The sequence below is a fragment of the Tiliqua scincoides genome, chromosome 4 (assembly GCF_035046505.1).
Source record: "Tiliqua scincoides isolate rTilSci1 chromosome 4, rTilSci1.hap2, whole genome shotgun sequence".
In the NCBI taxonomy this organism is placed as follows: Eukaryota; Metazoa; Chordata; class Lepidosauria; order Squamata; family Scincidae; genus Tiliqua; species Tiliqua scincoides.
In genome coordinates, this window is record NC_089824.1 from 138697237 (window position 1) to 138724440 (window position 27204).

The 27204-nt window shown below is 42.3% G+C and overlaps 1 protein-coding gene across 5 annotated transcripts in view; it reads left to right on the forward strand.

The window, feature by feature from the left end:
• Positions 1–27204, forward strand: part of ODF2L (outer dense fiber of sperm tails 2 like) — a 47255-nt gene that overhangs the window by 17160 nt on the left and 2891 nt on the right. For 3 of the 5 annotated variants that reach the window (XM_066622756.1, XM_066622759.1, XM_066622761.1), the window contains 11 exons: positions 967–1038; positions 2523–2639; positions 5419–5604; positions 10401–10510; positions 13126–13261; positions 17383–17493; positions 19140–19244; positions 19414–19572; positions 22152–22237; positions 22548–22710; positions 25692–25817. In XM_066622756.1, coding sequence (XP_066478853.1) covers positions 967–1038; positions 2523–2639; positions 5419–5604; positions 10401–10510; positions 13126–13261; positions 17383–17493; positions 19140–19244; positions 19414–19572; positions 22152–22237; positions 22548–22710; positions 25692–25817 — 1371 coding nt within the window. The remainder of the gene's footprint in view (positions 1–966; positions 1039–2522; positions 2640–5418; positions 5605–10400; positions 10511–13125; positions 13262–17382; positions 17494–19139; positions 19245–19413; positions 19573–22151; positions 22238–22547; positions 22711–25691; positions 25818–27204) is intronic. The other 2 variants (XM_066622760.1, XM_066622757.1) reach the window with 2 other exon arrangements.

Below are 27204 nucleotides of genomic sequence, written 5' to 3' on the forward strand. Positions count from 1 at the left end.
GAAACTTTTGTATCCTGATTTTTCATTCATATGAGCCTCCAAGATAATTAACCTGAATTCCCTCCCTTTTACTGAAGGCTCTTCCAAATAAGATGACCAACTCCCATCTGGCGTCTTTCTCTAAAAAGCTGTTTTTCACTTCCTTCTGAATATGGCTGTCAGGAGAATGTGGAAGCAGATTAAAGTTTGGAGGGGCAAGACTTTGCTGGTTACAGACGTAAACATAGACCTTGGATACTGTCTCTGCTTCTCCATAGCAGCTCCAAATGGTGTTCTGCCCTTGGGTGGCTCAGGTGTTAACAGGCCCAGAAATGGCATACGTGTGATGGTGATGCTAACCTTCAATGGGCAACCACACATATTAACAATGAGTGACAGAGTTGAATACATGTAAGAATGCATGCACAGTTTCTTGATCACGGCTTTTATGCCAATGCTTTTAGGAAAGGCAAAGATTCCTGGAGATTGGGTGAATCATTCATATGTTCTTAGGTATGTTTGCCTGAGTCTTAGACCAAGTCTAAACAAGATGAATGCCACACAATCATTTCTTCATGGACATGAGTCATGGAGAATTGAGGTGGAGCAGAAAAGGAATCTTACATTATAATGCACCTAAATATATCCTAATACCCCATGAATTATCTCCTTGCCATCGGATGAGTGTATTGCTTCAATCAGGCCTTCAGGTTGTTTCCTACATGCACTGTCTTTCTTTATGGTGTTGTCACTTGTGTGTGTTGTGTTCTTAGAGTTTGTAGTTTGTATTGTTATGCTGTTGTTGTATGTTTTGAATTTTGTAAACTTTTATGAAAAGTGAAGTATACATTGAGTAAATAAACCAATATTTTGCACCCTTCAGCACCCAAAAGGTAGTAAATTAAAACCAGGATATAATTTCTACACAGTTTCAATCAAGGTTCTACTTTCTCCTTCTCATATTTTTTATTGCTGTTGTTGTTGAAGGGTCTCAAAAGTGAAGTGCTTCAAAAAGAGAGGCACATCTTACAACTTTCTGCTCAACTTCAGCAAGAGAAAGTAAGTTTATTTTTTACCATATCCTTATAACTGTTATCCACAAATGAATTTTCTTATTTAAAGAATAACTTTGATTTTACATGCAGAACTTTGATTTCACATGCACTAAATGTGTTTATTTAATGCATCTGTATGCACCTTTTTCCATGAGGTGGTCGCCCAAAGGCAGTTAACAAAAATATAAATATAAAAAAATCATTATAACGACATGTTATAAATTAATCATTAAAACAATCTGTAACAATAAAGAAACCCCTACCCATGAAAAAAACAATAGAACAGCAGAAAAGTCGTCAAAAAGCAGCAGCAAAATAATAATAAAAGCGTGACACAAAACACATAAGACGCAACACACAAACCAGCATAGCAATACATAATGAACAACAGAAAATAGCAATATAGTGGCAAAAAGGTAACAGTAGAAGGAAGCAATAAAGGTGGTAATGAAGCAGTGATAAAACATAAACAAAAAGCACATAATCATACCATACACTCCTCCCAACCTATATTGTGAACACCAACCTAAATAAAAATGTTTTTAACCCCTACCAGAACAGCAAGGAAGGGGCAGTTCTTAATCCATTTCTGCCAAGCCCAAAGGGGTACACATTTGTTCCCTGTTGCGTATATGCAACATTGGGCAGAAATGGCTTAAGCCATCACAAGGATGGGAGTTCCCTAACTGTGACAGTGCCACAGAAAAGGCCCAATCTGCCCCCCCCCACCTCCAAAGTTGGCAGTACATGCAAACGGGCCCTTTCTGAAGGTTGGGGGGAGGGTTGGGGGGGCTAGGAATATATGGAAGGAGGCAGTTCCTAAGGCACCCTGGTCCCAAGCCATAAAGGGCCATAAAGGTCAAAACCAGTGCCTTAAATTGGGCCTGGAAATGAATCAAAAGTCAGTGTAGCCACTGAGCAGCAGTCCTAAAAAGCTGAACTGCCAAGACCCAGTAATCACGTGGGCTGCACCATTCAGTACTAATTACAGTTTCCAGACTGTTTTCAAGGACAACTCCTTGTGAAGTTTGTTACAGTAATCAAGACCGGTTGTCACCAAAGCATGGGCCACTCTGCTCAGGTCTGACTGACTTCAGTATGGCTGCAACTGGTGTACCAGCCAAAGCTGAGCAAAAGTCCCTCTGTCCACTGCTGCCACCTAGGAGCACCTGTGAATCAAAGAGGATGCCAAAACTGCACACCTGTTCCTGCAAAAGGAGTACAACCCCATTCAGAGCAGGTTGGATAGTTCAGCACCTGCATTGTGGATTTCCAGACCTCTACTTTACCCAGATTTTTAAAAAAACTTGCACATGTACACTTTCTTACAATGGGGAAAGCATTGCTTCAGTGATCCTCAGGTGGGTACTACAAGCAGTTTAGTGTGTTTAATTGATTAAGCAATTGTATTTTTCTAGTATGAATGTTCATTCTAGATCCAGCAAAGTGTAGTTGACAATAGATTTGTGCTTTTCTTTTATATTTTAGACCAATCTATTAAAAGCATCAGACCAGTCTGATTCAATACAGTCAGTACAAACTCACCTGCAATGCCAGATAGAGAAGAAGGAGACTGAGAATAACCAGCTGCGAACAAAGTTGCAGGTTAAGATTTTCTTCACTTGGCTAACTATTCAGGAATGTATTGGGGGAACTGGGGTCAGACAACTATTGCTGAATTTAAAAGCCACAATCTCATAATGACTCTATTAGGACCAACCACAATAGCACAAAAACTTAAGCAGGCTCTTTAGTTTTCCAAAGTCTTAAGCAAGCTTTCAAATTTTCCAAAAGCTATTGGATGTTACACAAAGCAAAAAAAGGTGGGGGGAGGTTAGCATGGTGTAATAGCCCTGAAAATCTACAGTTTGTAACAGGGTTAGGACCAGGGTATTGGACAGATTATGCTAACTCAAGTTGATTAGCCTCACTAGGTGCTTAGACATTGATCTCAAGCTGCACTAGGGACTTTTGGGACAAAGAAGAGACAATAATAACTATCCCCCCATTTTAGAACATATACTATCTAGCAGTACCTCTTTTAGTTGGTTGGCAACCTTCAGTCTCGAAAGACTATGGTATAAACCTACAGCATTGTTGTTATTAGCTGTATGGTACTTATACATTGTCTCTTGGGGTAAGCCAAGACCCCTGCTTTGACATCACAAGGAAAAGCTCAAAAGCTAATAAAAATATTCATTTATTAAATATTTTAAATATAAATTCATGATTGTTTTCTGAACTCTGGACAAGCTTGACTGCTCTGAATACATGTTCATCTGTGAAAATGGCATGAAATGTAGCCCTGTTGACCACAATCAGTTCAATAGTACAGAAAGCAATGTGTTTCATATTGTGCAGGTGGGTTTTAACTCAGTGCAATACGTTACTGTATATTGGCCAAAGTCATCTGGACTACTTCCAAATCTAAATTGAAGAGCTGCTGGTCGCTCCCCTGCCCTTCCCTCTGCCCCGGAACGTCTTTTCTCCCCCTCGAAGAACCGCACTGCCCTCCCGTGGTGCAACTTACCTTTGGGCACTTCTGCAGCATCTCCACTTGGCACTGGCCCAGTGCCAGTGGCCCCTCCTCCCCAGGTGCCACAGACATGCCTCATAGCACGCTTGCAACACGCGGCGCTGGAGCTCAGCACCAGCACTCAAGTAGTATAGGTTTGGGCCTTAACTCTGTATAACGTGTATAGGGCACAGCTATGTGCGTAAATGCTCGGGGTGAACAATGCTTTGCATGTGGACTTATCAAAGAGCAGTTTCCTTGGATCATAATCTTGGGTTATTCCAACACTGGTTTTAAGCAGTGCAGTGGTAGCATAAAAGAAATTGTGTTAGGCTTGCTGCCAAACAGTGGGTTAAAATTCTATTTCAGTATGATACAGGGAATTCTTTTCATAAAGGAACTGGGCATCTCAAAATTATGAATCTGAGCATGAGAATTTTTTCCTCCATACTCTGTTTTCAACCAACTTTTCGCATTGTCTTCTTTTATATTTAGAGCAATGGTTACCAAACTGGGTCAGGACCCACAGATGTGTTGCAACCCAATTTTTGGTGGGTTGCAAAACTGACAAGCTGATAGTTGGCAAGGAAAATGTTTTGAGCCTTATGGAAGCTCAAAGGAGCAGCATTGCATGTTTACTCATGAGTAGTTGAGCGTGCCTTGGTCCACTTTGAAGGACAGGCTGCGAGGAACATAACACCACCATAATGGTCCTGATCTCATGAATACAGGCCTCAACAAATTGAGCCCTATGGAAAACAAAGCTGAGCCACACGTGCATGTTTACTGATGAGTAGGTGAATGTGCCTTGGCTTTTATTGAAAGCCAGGCAAAAGGAAATACAAGACCACCAGGGTGGTCCCAATCCCATGAACACGGCATTCAACAGGTGAACCAGAAGGCAGTCCCCATTACCACCATAGTAAAAGGGATAAAAATAGAGGCTTGAGTGGCTGGTAAAATGAAACTTTTTTAATCTTGTAAAGTTAGGTGGGTTCCCACTAAGTGTCATTTTAAAAAGTGGGTCCTAGTGCTAAAAAGTTTGGGAACCACTGATTTAGAGGGTTGACAAATTGAATCGCTTTCTTACACTTATACAGAACTTTTACTAGAACTTTTACTTTTGCTTTCACTTTTGCTACAAAAATTACAGTGCTATAATAATGACATCTTGTGGTGACCGGGGAAATAACAGCTGTATTCTTAACCTATGAATAACTTCTTCAATTTGCTAACAAACCTAAACTTTGTCGAACAAGCATATGAAATTTGTAGCTCTCAAGCTGAATGCTGCTGAGACGCTGACAGCTTCCAGGCAATAGATTAAGATAAATCTGTTTCATCCAAATATCTCTGAAGCTAAGACACCACCACACATTCAATCACTTGGCGCCAAAAGAGAGATTAGATACCAGCCTAAAGTTCAGGTCAGAGATGGAGGCAGGGCTTCTTCAACAGCAACTTTGTCAGTCTCTCTCTGAGAATTTCTGCTACCTTCCCCTCTCTTAGTCAAGCCTTCATTATCACCTTTACCCATTTGGCCATCTCTCCCCCCCCCCCCCCTTGGCATCTTTTTTAGCCAAGATGGGCAAAGACCAAGAGCACAGTTGGATGATCTAACTCTCTTAAGAATCTTGGCCGTACCCTAAGGCTGCACAAGCTGGAATGTATTGAACTGTATTAGAAATTAAATAGTTCCAACAAACTCAGCATTCTCTGTTAAGTATATTTTTTGTTTGTTCAGGCCTGTTCCGGATGAAAGTCTTGGTAGTATATAGGCACTGTCACATATACCCTAAAGGGTATCTTCCACCTTGAGCCTCTTGCATTCAGAATATACAAGAAGTTGTCTGATTCATTTTTTTGCAGAGCATAGAAAAGAAAATTGCTGAATGGAAGCTTCAAATTGCAGAATGTAAGCAGCAGATTTTGACTGAAAAGGAAAGAAAAGAGGAGAGGAAGAATGCGCTGAAGAGAGCAGCGAGCGTCCAGAAACAAAGAGCTGAACGTTTGGGAGCAGCTGTGGAAACCACAACTTTGAAAATTAGGGAAAAGGTGAGTGACTGTGTAAGAAGTCATTGTTTCAAGTAGAATGAAGGCAATCAAATGTGACTCTCTCTAAAGAATGCTATAACCAACTGGAAAGAAGAAATCGGGAATTTAATTTCTTGTATGGCCACGTTAATAAGTTTGCCAAATAATACTGTATATGAATTTAGTAAATAACATACATGTGTGTGACTTTATTTGAGTATGTATGTTGCGGTCTTGGTGGTGAAGAAGCAAACTGTTTGAAAAGGTGGACTGCTTTAATTAATTTGGCCCCGCAGAAAGTACTTTTCTGAACTGACCTTTCAGTTAGCTAGGAGAAATCATGCCCTTCGCAAAGACTAACTAGTCTAGCCAGAGTCTACAATAGGTGAGGTATGAAGTCCCGTATTCAATCCAAAGCAGTGAGAACTTCCACAGAACACCTGGGCTAAAGACCTGAGAGGGACCGCCTAATTCTATAGAACCATGAAAGCTCAGCAGATGTGTTTCTGGCTGGTGTCTGGATGGGAGATCGCTGAGAGCTCCTTATAAATCACTCTGAAGTTTCTGAAAGTAGAGTATATTGAAGTACAGCAGGTAACCTGCCTGCCTTATGGAGATATGGGTGGATAATCCATCCTTGAAGCATATTTATTTTTTTTCCATCTCTTAACAGTATATTATACAGCATTTTCAAAAATGTGGGTAAGAAATCCTGATTTCTTTAATGTGTTGTTTGTACTGAGATTATAATTGTATCCATGATTTGCTTCTACAGTTGTACCTTGGTCCACTTTCAGAGATTTGGGGAACAAAAATCTCAAAGCCGAGTTCTAGCCCAAAAATTGGCCCTTGAAGATTAGATTGCACGACATGTAACTTGAGGCATACCCATGTGATTTTTCTTCCATTAATATAGAAATAGATCCTAAATTATTTTGGAGTATTTAATTTACAAGCCATTTGATTTTTGTTTGTTTGTAAAGTTTATAGGCATGCCTCAGAATGGCTTGTAAAACTATGTGTTCTTGCCAGCCATATAATTGCAGGAAGAGAAGAATCTGTTAGCAACTATTCAAATAAAGTGACCCATTAGAGAACTTCTGTATCTTTCAGCATTTCTGAACCACTGACAGTTTGCTTTCCTACAAGCATTTCATTTCTGAAACAAATCTTTAGAAGTTAGGTGCTGTACTACAGGCTCTTGTCATGAACTTTACTTGTCTATTATATATGTAAATTGCTTCCAGACTTTTCTGAACTGCTTTGTGTTTCCTCAGAGTGAGTTGACTTGTGACAGATTTTCATATTTCTCTATGATCTATGTGGATCATAGTTTTTTGGAGGTTTTGTTCTATTCTGTGGTTTGAAACAGTAAGATTTATAGCGATTTTTTTGATTAGCTAAATTTTTCACATTGTTTAAGAAACATCAGATTGACAGTTTACAAAAAGAAAAAAAACTTTTCTAAGCATTCCACTTGGCATATTTTTGATATCCCCCCCTCCAGCAAGCAAACTAACCAGTGAACTCCGTTAATATTTTACCTGGCTTTAGAACAACTGGTTGAGAGTCTCTATGGTGAGGTCACTGTGTTTCTTGTAATCATTGATGTCAGTGATGTCATGGGGACCAACCAATCTGGTACTGTACATTTGATGTGCTTACTGAAGGGAGAACCATATTCTCTGAGCAACAACTACTTATCTCTGTCTGTAAGTGTCAAACAAATGGCACAGAAGTGATCTGGATTATCCTCTTTAATCAGAGGATGTCCTTGTCAGTCACATAAAAAAATGTCTGTAAAGGACCTTAAAATACCTCCTGCTGAAATATGTTCTTATGACCCAATCGTATCTAATGCTGACATAGCAAGGCTGCTGGGCCCACATTATTTTGAGCATTGGATTTATACAGGTAGGAGGTCCACTCAGAACAATGTTTTCTTACCCCCTTACCCCATCTCAATTCCCAGCCTGTGCAGTAGGGCTACTTGGATCCATGCCAGTTAAGTTGCTGGCACAGAACCAAGAAGCCCCATGTAGGGCTCTTAGGTCTGGGATGGGAGTTAGGATGCAGTGGAAGCATGCACCACTGTCCCCACACTCCTCCCAGGCTTGAATTTCCCCCATCCCAAAACATCCCCTCCCTGCCTCTGGAAATCCTTCTTCCTGCCACATGGTGCAACACTTACCTGCTCTGGCAGCTGTTGGACAGGATGTGGCACCCATGGAACAGTGTAGCCTTCTCACTGGCACCACTTACTCCCAGGGTGCCGAAAAGTTCTTTTATGACACCCAGTGTTGCCGCTGTAGCGCTGGCACTTGGCAACTATAGGATTGGGCTGCCCATTGGTTAAAAAATTCTACTGAGAGGTAAATAAGACTACTTGGGTCCCAGCTGACTGTACTGTGTTACAGCTTTTCAAGTTCTTCTTCATGTTCTCTGTAGTCAGATGTAGTAGAGTTCTGCACATGCGGAAAGCTGACCTCAGAAGCTTCCAGAGCTTTGTGATACATTCCATCCTTGCTCTTAAACTGATGTAATCCCATGCACACCTCTATGCCTCAACTGCAGGAAGAACACCCAGTCCTTCAGTTCTTCTTTTGACTACAAATGAAGCAGCATCCTGAGACATGCTTCACTTTGTCATTTGTTCCTGAGAGAAGAAATAACAGACTTTTGCCTCAATTTATCTTTTGTTCTATCTCTTCTTATTAGTAGTTTATTTTACTTACACAAATCTTTTTTTAGTCGTTAGTTGGTTAGTTAACCCTGCCTCATTGTGTGCAGAGTTACAGGAAAGCCTTCTGGAGCCCCAATGTCAATACCTTCCACAATGGTGTCACACACATCAATGTTGACAAAGGCTGAGAGACCATCTTGTTGGGTCCAGGCCCTACAACTATCTTATTCGCCACTAAGATCAGTTCTGAAAATGCCATTGCTGGATTCCTCCCTAAGATTGGGCATACTCATGATCCACATCATCTCGGAGGGGGAGATTGTAGAAAAATCAAGACATTCATCCTCCCCTGCAAGCTGATATTGCCCACACCTGGGAAAATAACTAGCCTCAAAGTCTCGGGGAACCACCAGGTCTACGTATCCACACTGATGGATGTGCCAGAGCCCATGTGCTTCATTCAGACTGCAATTTATTTCCCAGTTATTCTGAAAATCTGCATTCCCCATACCCATATCACCATCATAGACATTCACCATCAACCAGGACAGGGGTCATCACTACTGCTGTGGCTCGTCATTCTTGAATGGCTGCACATGGGCCAAGAGAACCAGCATGGCTACAGTGGCTATCTCAACTACGGAGATGGCTGTCTAGTTTCACATGGTTTCCACCTCAATGACAACTCAAGTCTCGGCGTCAACTGTAGTGCTGATTGCAATTCCACCCCTTGCAATATTGACGTCAACAGTAGCCCCACCAACTTGGGGATTGGTGGTTTCCTTGGTTCCAACATCAATGTCCCCAGTGATACTAGCACCTCCTTTTGCCTGTACTTCTTTGGAGTTGGCTGCAGAACCAGGTTTGGAGTTGGAGGCATCTACCTCTGTCATAGTAGTTGGCAACCTTCAGTCTCGAGAGACTATGGTATCGCGCTCTGAATGGTGGTTCTGGCACAGCGTCTAGCATGGCTGAAAAGGCCGATTCAGGAGCGACAATCCCTTCCACACCGGGAGCAAGTGCAGTCTGTCCCTGGTCTGTCTCCCTGGCTATGGGCCTTCCTTCTTTGCCTCTTTGCCTCAGTCTGTTGGCCAAGTGCCTCTTCAAACTGGGAAAGGCCATGCTGCACAGCCTGCCTCCAAACATGCCGCTCAGAGGCCAGGGTTTCCCACCTGTTGAGGTCCACTCCTAAGGCCTCCAGATCCCTCTTGCAGATAACTTCTGCTGTACCATCAGAGAACAGGAAATTGGTTTCTATCAGAGAACGCCTGAAATTGTACAAGGAGAACACCTTGGAATGGCCTCCACATTGTACATGAAGCATCACCATCTGTGACCCAGTGTAACAACTCTGCAAGCTGACGTATGTTCTCCTTAAAGCAGTGAAAGCTGAGAGAAATCATCATTGATACTATCCACGTTGTGGAGAACAGATGTACAGATTGCAAGAGGAGAGTGTTTTGTTCTTTTTCTTTTCAACCATCCAAAACCAGACTCCCTCAGAGCACATCTCAGCCAGCACGAAGAAAAACCATTCAGCTCCCATATACCCTGAAGGCAGGAAGTTGATTGTAATGACAGGAACATTCTATATGGCTGGTGCCATGAATATAAAAATAGCCAACCTCTTTTCTTTCATGGCAAAGTACCAAAGTAGTCTTTGGGAAAGAGCAGCTCCATTTTGGAATAAACTGTTGGACAATAACTGGAGAATAGTCAACCCCATCACTTCTGTTTCTAACTGTGGGATATCGCTACAACTGATACGGTTTGCTCAGATGGCCACAAAGAAACTGAGGGCTTCCTGCCTTCCTTCCTTCCTCCCCTTGGGATACATGACTTTTGAGAGCAAGGCCATGATGCTCAACAAAGCTCTGGAAGCTCCCAGCGTGCAAAACATCACTATGTGTTGTCTGCACTGATGACCACTCAAAGAACTGTTATTAGGGGTAAGGAACACCATTTTTAGTTGTGTCTTTATGTTGCAATTTCAAGCTTAAGTTTATATTGCTCTATCCTTTTGCACTGTACTTGAAAGCTGCTTTGAATGAACATACCTCCTGCATTTAGGGAATTGGGCAGAATTATAAATGAATTCTTATATTACATAGTCTGTATTTTGTACATTCTCCAGGAAATCCAATTGTCTGAGGCACTTTCAGCGTCTAACATCTGGAAAAGTCGTCATGAGATGGTGGTAGATGAAAAAACCAGGTTAGAAGTTCAGGTGGAAACACTGAAAAAGTAAGTTAAAATGCTGTAGTGCTTTACAAATAATCAACCTCTTTGTTTAAAATTGGACAGGCCTTTGAACAGGTTTGTCATTTGCTAGGGTATGGTTTTTACTCTTCAGGCAGATTTGGAAGTTGGTGCTGAGGATGTGTCATAAAGTGTATAGATCTTCTTTCTCACATGGCATCTGCTGAATTGAACAAGATGTTCTTATAATGGGGCATATCCTGTTCTTTGCATTGCTCCTAGGTAGGGGATCATTGATTTGCTCAATGCTGACATTCCTCTTTTGGCTGCTACTTCATTCGTAGTGCCATCCTCCTTATTGACTCCTTGGCCACAGTAAGGAGAAAAGTGAGTGTAGAAACAGTACCTGTTCAAGCTTCTGGCATGTTCTTACTATGCCTGTGCGTTTCAACCAGTAGTACAAGTGTGAGTGTTTTTTCTCCCCAGTAGTAAATGTCTGTTCTTACATTTTGCATTTTTGAGGCTGGAAATACATTCTGTGGTTCACACAGATCAATCTTGGATACATAAAAGAATGGTCATGGCATTGAAACAGCATTCATCTAGGATATTTCATTTTTATACGTATATACTATATATATTCTCCAAGTCCTCAGAAAAGAAGCCTATAATGGATTTGATTTGCGTTTAGGTGTAATATAGGTCAGCATTCTGGAATGTAATGGAATAGTAATGGAAAAGAGCTGACCGCCCTTTTTGAGATTGCCTGTTATGTTTAAAGCACTTGTGAGTTTTGATTACAACCTACTTAGTGTTTTTCTTCAAGCTTCTTTGAAAGCTTTTAGGTTAGAACATAGGAAGAGCCCTGCTGGACCATGCAAAAGGCCCATCTAGTCCAGCCTCCTGTATCTCACAGCGGTCCACCAGATGCCTCAGGGAACCCACAACACAACAGGGCATCTGTATCCTGTTGAGACTTCCTTACATCAGGCATTCAGAGAGAGCCTTCCTGTAAAACCAGGAGGTTCCGCATACCCATCATGGCTTGTAACCGGTGATGGACATTTCTTCCATAAATCTGTCATATCCTCTTTTAAAGGCAACTAGACCAAGTGACATCACCACATCCTGTGGCAAAGGGTTCCACAAATCAATACGACACTGGTAGAAGAAATACTTTCTTTTTTGAGCTCTAACCCCCCTACCTCTCAATTTCAGTGGACGTCCCCTGGTTCTGTTGATTTGAATGGAATATTTTGAATTGTTTTGAACGGAGTGTGATGGTTTGAATTAAGCATTGCAATTGGAGGTTGAACAAAATATGTTGCTACTCATGAGTCCCAGACCATGGTCTGAAAGGAAATGATACAGCCACAAACTGAAGCATTTCACGTGGGTCCTGAGCATGAATCTAGTTCTTTGTTGAATTCATTTCTCCATGAGAAATACATCCCCAAAGCGTGCATCAGCAGTGCTGCTGACTAGTAAAGAATTCCAATTGCCTACTTTGCCACAAACTGGAGCAGTCAGCAAGTCATGGATGAATTGAAAACTCCAGCAGTGCGGGAAAGTTTCCTTTTGGGGGGGGGGTGGAAGAGTAGAAGAGAAACAGCTCTGTTTCAGAAGAGGGAGAAAAAAGTAGGAAGAAAGGATTGGGCAATCACTTGGTTTTTGTCAAGGCTTAACTTGGCTTTTAACTACAGTGCCAGAGTGCTGAGGCTTAGGGGAAGAATTAAAAGACAGTCCAATCCAGGGGTGTCAAACATGAGGCCCAGGATGCTTTTTATCTGGCCCTCAGGCTCTCGGTGACTGCACATTGCTGAGATGTTACTGCTGTAAGGGCAGCAGTTGTGCTGCATCGTCCCCAATGGGTCTACTTGGATCTGCGCCACCTGATGAGGTGGCACAAATTTGAGCAAAATGGAGCTGCGCCATGCTACCCGGGAACGGGATCAGGATCCGGCATAACCGCCAGATCCTGACCCCACCTCCCACTCCCTGCCCACCTGCCCCCAGAAAAGCTCGCCACCCGCTATGCCACCAGAACGCATCCCTCCTGCCCTCCCCATGCTCCCCAGACCCTTGCTTCGACTGAACTTGGCCAACGCAACTCACTTGGTGGACGCAACTCACCTTCCCTCCAGGGCCCGCATCGGCATGGGGAGGCCGGCGCACATCTATGCACTGTCACTTTTGCGACACTCCTGACTCTAACTCCCCTACCTCTCCCTGAGGTTGGGATTGCACCCTGAGAACGTTAAGACTGCCTTGGCCTCAGAAGCAACCTGGAAACCACTGTGCTATTCCTTACTGTTGAGCAAACAGTGCTACAACACTACTACACTGAACATGCTGGCACAGGTCCAAGTTGACCCATAGCTGCTGCTGGGACAAATTAATCCCCTTACCCTGTGGAGACCTCCAGCAGCCAAAACTTCCCTGCTTCACCCCCCCCCCCCCGGCCTTACTGGTACTGCTTCATCATTGCACATGGGTTTCAGTGGGATTGGGTTGTAAATAACCCTTTTTTTAAACTAAGGGAATTGCTTCTTAAAGATGAAAATATGGAAGACGTAGGGGTAAGGCACTATTTATTTATAATTAATTAAATAATAATCACAATACTGATTGCTACAGAAACTATTTTTGAAATGTTCAAGGCAGATGAGAGGCCATTTGACGGAACTGCAAAGAATACAAAATGATGAAAGAAAGTCAAAGAGAGAGATTCTTGGAAAGCTTAATTCTGTCATCTCTGAAAATGAAACCATATCTCTTGAAAATGCAAAATTAAAGGTAAGGTTAACTACAGTTTTTAAACTGTAGTTACTTCAATTTGTGTTAAAGAGTTTCACTATCAGGGAACCTCTCAATCCAAGCTTAGCCGTAAAAAATCTTTAGTTTTACTCAGATATCATTGCATGAGTTTTAATGGGTAAACTGAAAGAAATCTAGTTCCTTAAACAGTGTATATTCAGCTTTCTCTCTTTATCATTCAACATTTTCAACCAAACACTATCTTTGTTTACTCACGAGAATTGCAACCCTAATCCTACTCCTGCCTGCTTGAAAAAATAGCTTATAGCACAATCCTATTCATGTCTGCTCAGAAGTAAGTCCTTTTGAGTAAAATGGGACTTACTCCCAGGTAAGTGTTTATAGGACTATGGCCTAGGGCCCCAGTCCAATTTTCCAGTACGATGCAGTTAAGAACATAAGAACAGCCCCACTGGATCAGGCCATAGGCCCATCTAGTCCAGCTTCCTGTATCTCACAGCGGCCCACCAAATGCCCCAGGGAGCACACCAGATAACAAGAAACCTCATCCTGGTGCCCTCCCTTGCATCTGGCATTCTGACATAACCCATTTCTAAAATCAGGAGGTTGCACATACACATCATAGCTTGTACCCCGTAATGGATTTTTCCTCCAGAAACTTGTCCAATCCCCTTTTAAAGGCGTCTAGGCTAGACGCCAGCACCACATCCTGCAGCAAGGAGTTCCACAGACCGACCACACGCTGAGTAAAGAAATATTTTCTTTTGTCTGTCCTAACCCGCCCAACACTCAATTTTAGTGGATGTCCCCTGGTTCTGGTATTATGTGAGAGTGTAAAGAGCATCTCCCTATCCACTCTGTCCATCCCCTGCATAATTTTGTATGTCTCAATCATGTCCCCCCTCAGGTGTCTCTTTTCTAGGCTGAAGAGGCCCAAACGCCGTAGCCTTTCCTCATAAGGAAGGTGCCCCAGCCCCGTAATCATCTTAGTCGCTCTCTTTTGCACCTTTTCCATTTCCACTATGTCTTTTTTGAGATGCGGCGACCAGAGCTGGACACAATACTCCAGGTGTGGCCTTACCATCGATTTGTACAACTGCATTATAATATTAGCCGTTTTGTTCTCAATACCCTTCCTAATGATCCCAAGCATAGAATTGGCCTTCTTCACTGCCGCCGCATATTGGGTCTACACTTTCATCGACCTGTCCACCACCACCCCAAGATCTCTTTCCTGATCTGTCACAGACAGCTCAGAACCCATCAGCCTATATCTAAAGTTTTGATTTTTTGCCCCAATGTGCATGACTTTACACTTACTGACATTGAAGCGCATCTGCCATTTTGCTGCCCATTCTGCCAGTCTGGAGAGATCCTTCTGGAGCTCCTCACAATCACTTCTGGTCTTCACCACTCGGAAAAGTTTGGTGTCGTCTGCAAACTTTGCAACCTCACTGCTCAATCCTGTCTCCAGGTCATTTATGAAGAGGTTGAAAAGCACTGGTCCTAGGACAGATCCTTGGGGCACACCGCTTTTCACCTCTCTCCATTGTGAAAATTGCCCATTGACACCCACTGTCTGTTTCCTGGCTTTCAGAAGGTGTGTCGAACACCTTCTGAAAGTCCAGATATACAATGTCTATGGGTTCTCCCGCATCCACATGCCTGTTGACCTTTTCAAAGAATTCTATAAGGTTCGTGAGGCAAGACTTACCTTTACAGAAGCCATGCTGATTCTCCCTCAGCAAGGCCTGTTCATCTATGTGTTTTGAGATCCTATCTTTGATGAGGCATTCCACCATCTTACCCGGTATGGATGTTAGGCTGACCGGCCTATAGTTTCCCGGGTCCCCCCTCTTTCCCTTTTTAAAGATAGGCATGACATTTGCTATCCTCCAATCTTCTGGCACCGTGGCTGTTTTGAGGGACAAGTTGCGTACCTTAGTCAAGAGATCTGCAACTTCATTCTTCAATTCCTTAATAACTCTTGGGTGGATGCCATCAGGGCCCGGTGACTTTTTGATCTTTAATTTATCAATGAGGTCTGAAACATCTTCTCTTTTAACCTCTATCTGACTTAACTCCTCGGTTAGGAGGGGCCTTTCGGGCAGTGGTATCTGCCCGAGGTCTTCTGCCGTGAAGATAGATGCAAAGAACTCATTTAATTTCTCTGCCATCTCTAAGTCTCCTTTTATCTCCCCTTTCCCTCCCTCACCATCCAGAGGGCCAACTGCTTCTCTGGCGGGTTTCCTGCTTCTAACATATTTGAAGAAGCTTTTATTATTCCCCTTAATGTTGCTGGCCATGCGTTCCTCATAATCTTGCTTGGCCTCCCATATCACCTTCTTACATTTCTTTTGCCACAGTTTATGTTCCTTTTTATTCTCCTCATTAGGGCAAGACTTCCATTTACGGAAGGAAGCTTCCTTGCTCTTCATAGCCTCTCTAACTTGGCTGGTTAGCCATGCGGGCACCCTCCTGGATTTAGTGGAACCCTTCTTTCTTTGCGGTATACACCTCTGCTGGGCCTCTATTACTGTTGTTTTAAGCAGCCTCCATGCACTCTGGAGAGATTGGACTCTTTTTACCCTCCCTTTCAACCTCCTTCTAACCAGCCTCCTCATGTGAGGGAAGTCCGCCCGTCGGAAGTCAAGGGTTTTTGTTAGAGATTTGCCTGGTATTCTTCCCCCAACGTGCACGTCAAAACGGATTGCAGCATGATCACTGTTCCCCAATGGCTCAGTAACATTTACATCTCTAACCAGGTCCTGTGTACCGCACAATATTAAATCCAGAGTCACCTGCCCTGGATTTAATATTTAACCTGGTGGGCTCCGTGACTAGCTGCTCTAAGCCAGTCATTTAGCACATCAAGAAATCCGGTCTCCTTATCATGTCCAGAACACAAATTGACCCAGTCAGTATGAGGATAATTGAAGTCCCCCATGATTACAACCCTGTCCCTCCTTGTCACCTCCCTGATCTGTTTCCTCATTTCAAGGTCCCCATCCGATTTCTGGTCTGGAGGACGATAGCACGCCCCCAGTATTACATCGCTGCACAAGCCTGGTAATTTAACCCACAGAGATTCTACGGTGGAGTCTGACCCACCTTCAATCTCTACTTTGCTGGATTCTATCCCTTCCTTAACATAAACGGCCACCCCACCTCCAACACGCCCCTGCCTGTCCCTCCTGTAGAGTTTATAGCCCGGGATTGCGATATCCCACTGATTCTCCGCATTCCACCAGGTTTCTGTTATGCCCACTATGTCAATGTTTTCCCTTGTCACCAGACATTCCAGTTCCCCCACCTTTGCTCGTAGACTTCAGGCATTCGCATAAAAGCATTTGTACACGGAATGCCCCAGGATGGGCTGTTTATTCACTCCTTTGTCCCCACATCCTCTCATTGTGCCAAACTGTCTATCACATCCCATCACGCTACCTTTCCCAATTTCTTCTCCTACTCTGCCTTTGTCTTGTTGTTCTCTAACCTCCCCATCCTCATCCCATAGGGATGAGGAGTCCCGAACCGGATGCCACTCAGCTCCTGTCGGCCTTCCCCCAGGGATCAGTTTAAAAGCTGCTCTGCCACCTTTTTAATGTTATGCGCCAGCAGTCTGGTTCCATTCTGGTTCAAGTGGAGCCCGTCCCTCTTGTACAGGCCCTGCTTGTCCCAAAACGTTCCCCAGTGCCTAACGAATCTAAACCCCTCCTCGCTACACCACCGTCTCATCCACGCATTGAGACCCCTGATCTCCGCCTGCTTAGCTGGCCCTGCGCGTGGAACAGGTAGCACTTCAGAGAACGCTACCTTTGAGGTCCTGGCTTTCAGCTTCCTGCCTAAAAGCCTAAATTTGGCCTCCAGGACCTCCCAGCTACACTTACCCAATAGCTACAGTTGTGCCAATAGGGCATGTGCTGTATCTTATAGAGGGAGGGAGTCACAGTGGCCACCTCAGGGTAAGGGAACACTTGTTCCCTTACCATTGGGCTTCATTGTGGCTGCATTGCTGGAAACCTGGATAGGATTTGGTCTTAAGTGACTTTTGTTTTATATGTTTGCCATACAAAAAAATTCCCAATTTTAAAATTATTTTTAAACTTCTTCAGTACTAAGATGTATTCTAATTTTAGACATCTGCTGCTGCTTTGGAAGTGAATATTATTTCTGCGGAAGCTGAACTTGCAGACTTGCGTGAAGAAGCTAAACGGCAAGAGAACCTCGTTGAACAATATAGAAGTGAAGTGAGTTGTACCATTGGGATTCTGATACCTTGTGTCTAGTTTAGGCAATACAGGCGTGCTCTGTATTTAAGCAACCTTCTGCTTAATGACAAACCACATATATGATGGTGATCAAAGCACAACAAAGAGGCTTTTAATGAGGCAGTCAGGACTCCCTTAGCCTGTAGCAGAGTGTCTGTTTATACAACAGAGAGGCTCTTAATGCAAGAGGCAATTAGTTTCCAGTGGCCTGTGCAGTCAGCTAGTTTCTGGCAGGGAGTGTCTGTTTACACAACAAAGGCACTAGATTGGGCTGAATGTTCACTTAACAACCTAGTTGCATAACAACAGGGATTGGAGAACATATCCCTTTTGTTAAGTGGCGCACACCTTTACATACTTTACCCAATCACTTTCATATGGTTTCTGAGCAAGTGCGTCTTTTCTCCCTGCACACATGGCACCTCTGACCAACTTCTGAGACTATCTGATGTCCATGCGTGAATAGGATGTAAACTTGTAACATTCATGGGCCCACATGATCAATTCTCATATCTAGAATAGCAATCATGCACTAGGTCTAAGAATGTATTCTGCATTGAAACAATGCGCTTTTTCTTGAGTGTACGTTGCTACCTTCTGCTTTGACATGACATTAGTCTTCAAAAGTATATGCACTTATCTGGGAATAGGTCTTACTGATTCAGTGTGACTTGCTTTTGAGTAGACATGCATAGGTTTTCACTGACAGTATTCCTAGCTCAGTACTTTCTGTGCAGATTGACAATTGTCTTCTGTGGATTCAGAAAGCTGTCTTGTGCACCTGGAGATGCTAGGGATTGACCCTGGACCCTTTGCATGAAGCAGGTGCTCAACCACTATAAAGCTTTCCCCACACCTTGACATTCAGTAGAAAGGCTGAGCCCTTTGGGCAAGGGAAGAAGTGTCCAGGGTAGGAAGCGCAACCTCCAAAGCAGACCTTGTTGGAGTTATGAAATGGTTTCAGATTAGCAATGGCTTTTATTTGCAGATTGTTTCTAGTTGTTACAGAGGGGTAATTTTTATAAACTGTTGCCTGGACTTTATTTTCAGAGTTGGCCTAAGGGTTATATGTCAGTCATTTTGCTGGTTCAGATTAGGATAGTTAGCATAGTGCAGTTACCCAGTCAGGGTAGGATGTAATTCCAACCACTCTTGGGACAAGCCAATAACTAGGCAGCCTGAGTTTCTTCTGGTAGGTACTTATTGATGGTTTGTGTGCATGTTTGTGTGCATGTTCGATAAGGATTAATATTATGAGCAGTATTAAATAGGATGGCATAATGTGACAAACTGAAAGCTTATGAGCATCATCAAAATGGGTTCCAGAAATTTGGTTTTTACAGAAAGACAGCTCTGTGTTTTGTTTTTCCAGAGAGGAAACTTTTAATTAAAGCGACATCTCAGTTTAGAAAAAGAACAAAACTTTCAAGGAATCCAGAGTTGCTTGGAAGACTCTCGTATTAAGCTAGGGGAGGGAACCTGTCCTTATTGATCCCAAAATAGTGTCTTTTTCAGCAGCTGTTTGCTGGTGTTTCTGCATCTTTTTAGACTGTGAACCCTTTGGGGACAGGGAGCCATTGATATGAGAACTATTATTTTCATTATATAACAAGATGTCGTTCTAGGTGGGGAAATTGGAAACGGAAGCGGAAGAATTGAAAATAAGGTATGAAAAGGTCATACGTGAAAGCAGAAAGGTAACAGAAGTCAAAGATTTAGAAATGGACACGGTAAGTATACACAGCCTACAGTGTGCTGTGCTTTTATACGATACGTTATGTACAGAAGTTTGAATGTATTTGTGCAAAGTGCATGAAAATACTAACTACTAGGTGTACTGTTTTTTGTTTTGGGGTTGTTGTTTTTTTGCATTTCTCCCCCGGCCATTCTGCTGCACAGATGAAGGACCAGACAGAGTCTCGCTTGAAGGACTTAGAACATGTTCGTGATTTACAGAAAGCAGCTGAAGAGAAGCTAAGGGAGTGTCAGGAGAGCCTGCTGTCCTGCCAAAAGAGCTGTGTAGATAAATCCAAAGCCATTAGGGAACTGCAGGTGCAGGTGCGTGGAGAATAGTAGTTTTGGATTAAACATCTGAACCATGTGGAAGGAGGTTGAAGAAACTGGGGGTCGGTCGTATAATTTTGAAGTTTTAAGGAGGGAAGGAAACTGGTTTTACCAGCTGAGGGCACTCATGTCCTCTCTCTGTCTTCCATAGCTCTTACAGTTCTTTCTTTTGTAGCAGTTAGCATTTTTAGTGAAATTAATCTGTTTAATTGCTTTTAGGTCATGTTGATATTGGCGCTGTGGGTTTCTGCTTTTAAGCATTTGACGTACTTTTCTAATAATGCATCCAAAGCAATATATAAGAATTGAAAAAGAAAACAGTATATCAATGCAATTAAAGGACTAAAAAAATAGGCAGCAAAATAGTCAATAGCAACAACTAAACCAGGATCACTAAAATAGTAAAACAGCAGAAGACTCCATTAAAAACATTGGTAATATTTGGGCACCAAATTAAAATATTCCTAATTGACAGATGAAGCACCTACTGAATATGAGAAGCCACCACTGAAGAGGCGCTCTCCCTCACCTCACAAGGTGGTGGCATCTGGATAAAGGCCTTAGATTATCTAAAGATGGGGAACTATTGTATAGTCATCCTGTTCCTGAATATGCATGCTCAGGACTGAACTATGTCTTACATTGCTTTTGTTAAGGTTTTAAGTTGCTAGTGAAGATTTGCAGATTATTTTTAATAGTTCTGCATCCAATTTGCCTATTTTTTGTCAATGTACCCATCTTGTGAAGAATGTGCCCTTCAATATATATGTGTGTGTGTGTGTGTGTGTATATATATATATATATATATATATATATATATATATATATATATTCTAGTGCTTTATTTTAAACTCAAGCATTAGGTCAGAGCTATTCAAACTGGGGCGTTGCGACTCCCCAGCCTGACAACCCTGACCTCTGTCCCCTTAAGGGGGGACTGCAGGGACTGGGATGCACTCACTAGTTCCTGCAACAACCTGTCAAGGGTGTGGGGAGCCCTGAGCAAGCGTCTGCAGGGCTCTCCAGCGTTCCAAAAGTGAAAGTGGAGCAATCATACTCCACTTCCGGTTTTGCGGAGGTGGAACGCAATCGCTCCACTTTCACTTTTGGAACGTCAGGGAGTCCTGCAGACGCTTGCGCAGGGCTCCCTGCACCCCCGACAGGCTGCTGCAGGGACTGGTGAGTGCACCCCAGTCCCTGCAGACCCCCTTAGCGATGCGACTTACTGTGGTCTTCAAACACCCTGAGAGTTTGAAAACTGCAGCATTAGGTGTTTGATACCAGGTATAAGAACAATTCCACTTGCAGAAGAACAAAGAATCAGACTTCCACTGTGGAAGTGATGACATCACACAATGTAGGAGCAGTGTAGGCATGTTATTCACTTCCCATGTGAACAAGCTCTCTTGCACACTTCCAATTACATGATGTCCCAGTTCCTACAACACTTACAGAAGATTACACAAACTGGACTTTCATAATCTTGGGTGATCATGTGGAATTCACACAGAGTGTTATCAGTATGGGAGAAGAAAAGGACTTGCAGCATTCCTCTACCATGCTATTTTAGGAGCACCCGTTGGTGAATGTATGAACTGGGACCAAGCTGACGTTCAAAGAGAGCTGGTGTAGTTTAGGACAGCTTTCAGCAATTTTGTCAACGTTGCAGTCTCAAGGAACCAAACTAGGCATGATATGGGAGCTCCATGTTTAGCAGTCCCAATGCTTTTTCCTTGTCCAAGAGCAGGCTCTAAGGACCAGACTCAGGGGACTGGGAGGAGGGGGATCTGTTGGGGGCAAAAACAAGGGACCTTGTTGAATTCCACACACAGAGCTCTCGCATCATATCTAGTTTGTTCCTGAATAATGAGTACCAATATCTTCCACAATAACTCACTTTCATTGGTTCATGTCACACTGTGATTGGCCCCTTCAATCATGTAAAGGAGGACGGGGGGGGGTACACATCTCTTCCCACCTTCCATCTGGTGCACCATTTTACTTGGTGCCTAATTGACAAACCGCCCCCCTCCCCCATGCAATTAAGTGACAGGACAGATCAGTGGGAGATTTGCACCTCCATGCAATTAGGGTGACCAGTGCAGATAGCTATCAAAACAGCCCATAATGTATTTTTACAAATACAAAGCCAAAATTTTAAACACAAAAAGGGAGGGAACTATTCCTTTCACACCCTTTAAAAATATATTTATCTTCTCCCTAGATAGCTGCTGAGAGAGGGATGAATCCAGATATAAATTTTTATTTATTACTTGAACAAGGCAATGTTTCAAGCTATGTAGCAAAGATAATACAAGAATTATTGAGGAAAGCTAAATCTGTACATCAAGATGGAAGATAATACTCATTTGTCATGAGGGAACTCCACAAACATGCCACAACAAGTTTTTATGACTCCTGGCTTTAATAATATTATACTCAAACAGAACCAAATGCAGTTTGTCTTCAATCTTGCTGATTCTACTATGAAAGATTGTGCAAGTTTAATTTGCTGGAACTCCATTTTCTATACACTGCTCTGTTTAGATATGCTAGAATCACTGTTTTTACAGGCAGACAATGACAACAGTTTCTTGAAACAACATTATATAGAAGAGAGAAATTACAACATTAAGATGAAATACGAAGAAGTTCAAAGGTAAATGACCTTCAGAATTATTTTCCCCACCCCCCATCCCTTCTGTGGTAACCTTACACTTGTATTTGTTTTGTGCTTGCCTGCTGTAATGGTTAGAGTGCTGTACAAAGAGTGGGAAGACCCAGATTCAGATCCCTGTTTGGCTATAAAGCTCAGTGAGTGACCATGGCTCAGTCATTTTCTTTCATCCTAAGCTACCTTGCAGGGTTGTTGTGAGGATCAAAGGGGAGGGACGAATCATGTTACTCTATCCTGAGCTCCTTGGAAGAAGGGTGGGATATAAGTGCAATAAATAAATGTTTTTCTAAAGGAAATTAGAAGAAATGGAGTCGGAAAACAAAGAACTTGAGAATCAGTTGGCAGACCAAGAAGAGAATCTTCAGAAAACTGAACTGCAGTTCAAACAAAAAGTGGCAAATTATGATGCTTTAACCAGACAACTGGAAGTTGCTTTAGAAGATGGAAGGAAAAAAGTAATGTTTTTAAAATTGCACATTATTTATTGATTTACTTATTCAGTATTAAGTACATTCACTTTTTAAAGTGTTTTGCTTATTTGATATTTGAGATAAAATATGTATCTGCTGTGAGCGAAGTCTGTGTGTCAAGGCAAAAGTCCCTGTGAAGGAGGTGGTTGGCTCTGATTGCCAAATTTGGTGTATGAATAGGGAAGAGTACTTCTGAAGTGAAGATTTTGACCTTTAAAGAGATGCCTGCCTGGAAGTTAGACCCTTTGTCCTGGAAGCACTTTTCCCTAATCCCAGATGGGTGAAATTGGTGATTGCTCATCACTGTGTAGCATAATAGCTAAGACTACTTTACTACAAATCAGGAAATTTTGGTTCAGTTCCAACCTCTGGTGTTAGGCACACACTTTCTCAGCCTCGACTTCTCAGTTGCAATTTGGGAATAATAATACTTACTTTACATGGTCATGGTAGAAATTACAAAAAGATGACACAATGCAAAGTGCCATGAACACTCAAAAGCACTATGCAAATGCTAAGTATTATTACCGCTGAGGTGAAGGTGTACTGTATACATGCCTGGAAGCATTCTTTTCTTATGACTTTACATATTCCAGGTTGAGCACTGCCATAGAAATTGGTTCCAGAAGCAAATTCTGGCTTCAGTTATGCACCAGGAAGGAGCACCTTGAACTAATCTATATTTTAGGTTGGATGCATTGATTAATGGTGTAGCTGCCCCTTGAAAATGCAAGTGTGTGGCGAGTTTGCTTCACATGAGAAGCTGTTTAGATGAAGCAACTTTCCATGTGTGGTTCAGGCAGTTTTTATGGTGATGCATTAAAATTACCAGAACCAAATGGGGCCAGATTTAAGGGAAACAGCTTCCATGTGGCACCGAGGTCTCTCTTCTGTTGGCATTCCCAAGCATTAATGAACATATGAATCTCACTGCAGCCGCTTAAACTTCTAGAAACCGTTCTTCAGTATTGTAGTAGGATGTGGGATCATTCCAAATGAAGATTAGTTTTGAGTTTCATTACTCTGTGTTAAGCCAACAAAGAACAAATTACTTGTGCCTGGTGATGCGTGTTCTCTCCACACTTTGTGATCTTTGGGAAAAGTGTACACCTCTCCAGGGGAGATATGGGCCTTCATACCAGGTATAGAAGCTTGATAAGAGGATAAATGAGCCAGTCAGATTTCTGCTATGTGTTACATCCAAAGTTGCCTTGTGTTAATGTATATTCTGAAGAAAGGACATGACTAATTCATTCTGTATGTTATCATAATGTAATGCACAGCATTATAGAAAAAACAATCTTTAGTTCACAAAGTTAATTACAAAGGGGGGGGAGAGGGAACCCAATACCGCAAATTTATGGGCCTACATGATAGTTTTTGGTACATCAAATTTACTTATTTATTTATATCCCACATTTCCAGAAGCTCACAGTGGTGTACAACATAATAAAAACAGTTTACCATAGTTAAAAGCAAAACATAAAAACTGGAAAAAACCCAACAAGCAACAGTATATAGGAGCAACTAAAAATGTCTAATGACAAGAAAACCATAAAAACCTCATAAAACAACCTGTAGGTGGAGCCTGTTTATCCGCGGATTTTACATCCACAGATGTGTTGGGCCAGACTCAGCCCCCCTGACCTGCCCAAAGGGGACCAGAGATGTTTCCCAGGGAACCAGAAGTGACTTTTTTTTTGCCTCTATGGACCATTCTGAAGCCCACAGATGCAGTGGGCGGATGCATGCTTCCTCTGCAAGCTTCAGAAAGCTTTCCAGAGGCAACCAGAGCACAGCTTCAGTCCTCTTCAGAGGACATAAGGGACCAAAGATCATGGATTCACTTATCCCTGATTTTCAGTATCCGGCTCCCCTGCAAATACTGAGGCCCCACCTGCATAGATATCGACTGAGGAATGGGGTCACTAGAGGAATCATCTTTCTATAATGATGTCTAGGGCTGCTTTTTGTGCTAATTTATTTTCTCACATATGGAATACATATGTAAGAAAATGGCATGTAAATAACCACAAGTATAAGCCTTTGTAACGTGTGGAAGCAGTCCAGCAAGTCTGAGGCATGCATCTGTCCCAACTATTGAACCTGTCACTGTTGTTCAGATATCAGATACTCATCTGAAGAGTCCCTGTGCTAAACAAATATCTCTGTAAGCCATTTTCTGTCCCCTCTCATTGCATATCCCTGTAGACAGTATGGTGGATTGTGTCCTAGAAAAAGTATGTTGTGAGGGATTGAGAACGTTCCAATCTATAGAGAGGATGGCAGTGTAGAAAAATCATCTTTGGATCAAATGCTGAGAAACACTTACTCTTATTTCTGTGTTTACAGGATTCTTTGTAGTTTTGATTAGAAAAATACCCTAAAACTAAAACCAAAAGGAGATAGAATACAGTAAGAGCAAATCACTAATAAACCCACTTAGTGTTTGGTAACTTTCTATTTCATGTAACTTTCACATCAGAACTCGTTGTGTATCTCTCATTCTGTAATTTATAATATATAATGATGTGTACCGCTTTCTGAGTGTGCAAATCACTTTACGTATACCATCTTGATGGAATCTTTACAATAGCCCTGTAAAGTGAGTAATATCATTCCTTGCTTCCATTGCACCTTGGATACTGAGATTAAGAGATTGTGGCTTGCCTAAAGCCACCTGATGAGCTCATTAGTGAAGTGCAGTTCAAACCATGCAAGTCCTTCTCTTAACCACTGTGCTACATCAACTGCCTTCCACAACTTACCAGTATCGATAAACTTGTGTGCTTTCCTTTTGTTGGTTCCTCATAATTTTCTCATGAAATATCTTTCACTTTAAATGAAAAACTCACTCCCAGATATTTAAAATACACAGTTATAAGCATTTGGAACTGAAACTGCAAAGCTAACAGTTTCACAAGAATATTTAGATGCATGATATATCCAAATGCTTATTGTTGCAGCTAGCGGAGGAGGAGGAAAAGATGAAATCTAAAGAGCGATTGCTTCAGTTGAAAATGTTGGATCTAGAAAATGAATTAAGACAGAAGAAAGAAGAGCACAAACGACTCGCTAGAAAATTGAACACTGTGAGTATACATTCCCCCCCCCCAGCATTTTTGGACTTTTGTGATAGCAATTTATCTGGCCTAGAGATGATCGAAATGCAGCCTGCAAGGTCCACATTTCTGCTTCCCTTTGTAGTTTAGCAAGGCTGAAATATGTAACTGACTCAACTTGTAGCACATGGCATCTACCTGAATGAAACACATTAAAACCAGGGTTCTACAAATGTTGGCTGACTGTAAAAACCAACCACAAATTTGTGAATGCCAGGACACTGCCCCTCCCCCAGGGGTGGAGTTTTGCCCCAAACATCACACAGCATGTGGTCAAGGGCAGTCCCTTTCCCCAGGTTTGTTCTGTTCTTCCCATCATGCTACACTTCAGAGGTACCCCAGGCATTTCAGAAGTACAGTGTGAAAACAAGCCCTAGCTTGGCTGGAAGAAGGGGGGGTGCAGGGGGGAATCACCTCATAGTTATGCAGACTTTCCAAGGCACTCCGAGAGCTTTGGAAGCACTGCATGGTTGTAAGATTATTTTCCCCCTGCCTTCATCTTCCAAGCTGAGGAGAGTTGGCACTTGTTTTGCCATCATGTTTCAAAGGCACTGAGACCCTGTTTAAAGTGCTTAATTAGTTATTGTGCCCTCATTCACAATGAGTTGCCTGTTGTCCCAGTTAACCTCCAGTTACTATGCTCTTCTGCTGCCTTTGAACATCTACAAACGATTCTCCTGAAAACCTTTCCCCTTGTTTGCACTATCCAGATTAAAATTCTTTCTACTACCAACTTAGTATTCCTTTTGTTTTCAAAGTTTCTTGATACTGGAAGCAAGAGTGATCATTACCTTTCCTCTTTGTGGATGCATCTGATGGAAAGTCATATAAATGTAACAGTGTTGCAATCCTGCAACAGACATTGTTGAATGCCAAGCAGAAAATCTGCTGTTTGAAGAAAACCCACATGTGTGAATATGCCTGAACCTATGCACAATTTTTTAATTATGTTGCTCATGTGGGGGAAAGGGAACTGCTTGCACCTGTATTTCTTGATTCTGCAGATTTCAGCTATGTCGCACCTTTGTACAAATGTGACTAGCTGTTCTTTTGCCCTGTAGAGACGTAATAGGTTTGAAAGAGGCAGCTATTAGTCTGTTGCACTGCAGCAAGCACCATAAAGATGAACTTGTGAGTGCGTTCAAGCTTATTTCATAATAAATGTTAGTCTTTAAGCTGCTACTGGACAGTGTGCACAGAGAATTCTGAACTCTGCTTTCAAAATGATGTCTTTTTCCTATCTTGCCTTACTTTAAGCTTTTTAAACTATTTTTGAGCAACCCATCTAAATGCAGAACTGAACATATGGATAACAGTAGATATGTCATATTTCTCTTAGTCCTTTTGTTTGTTTCTC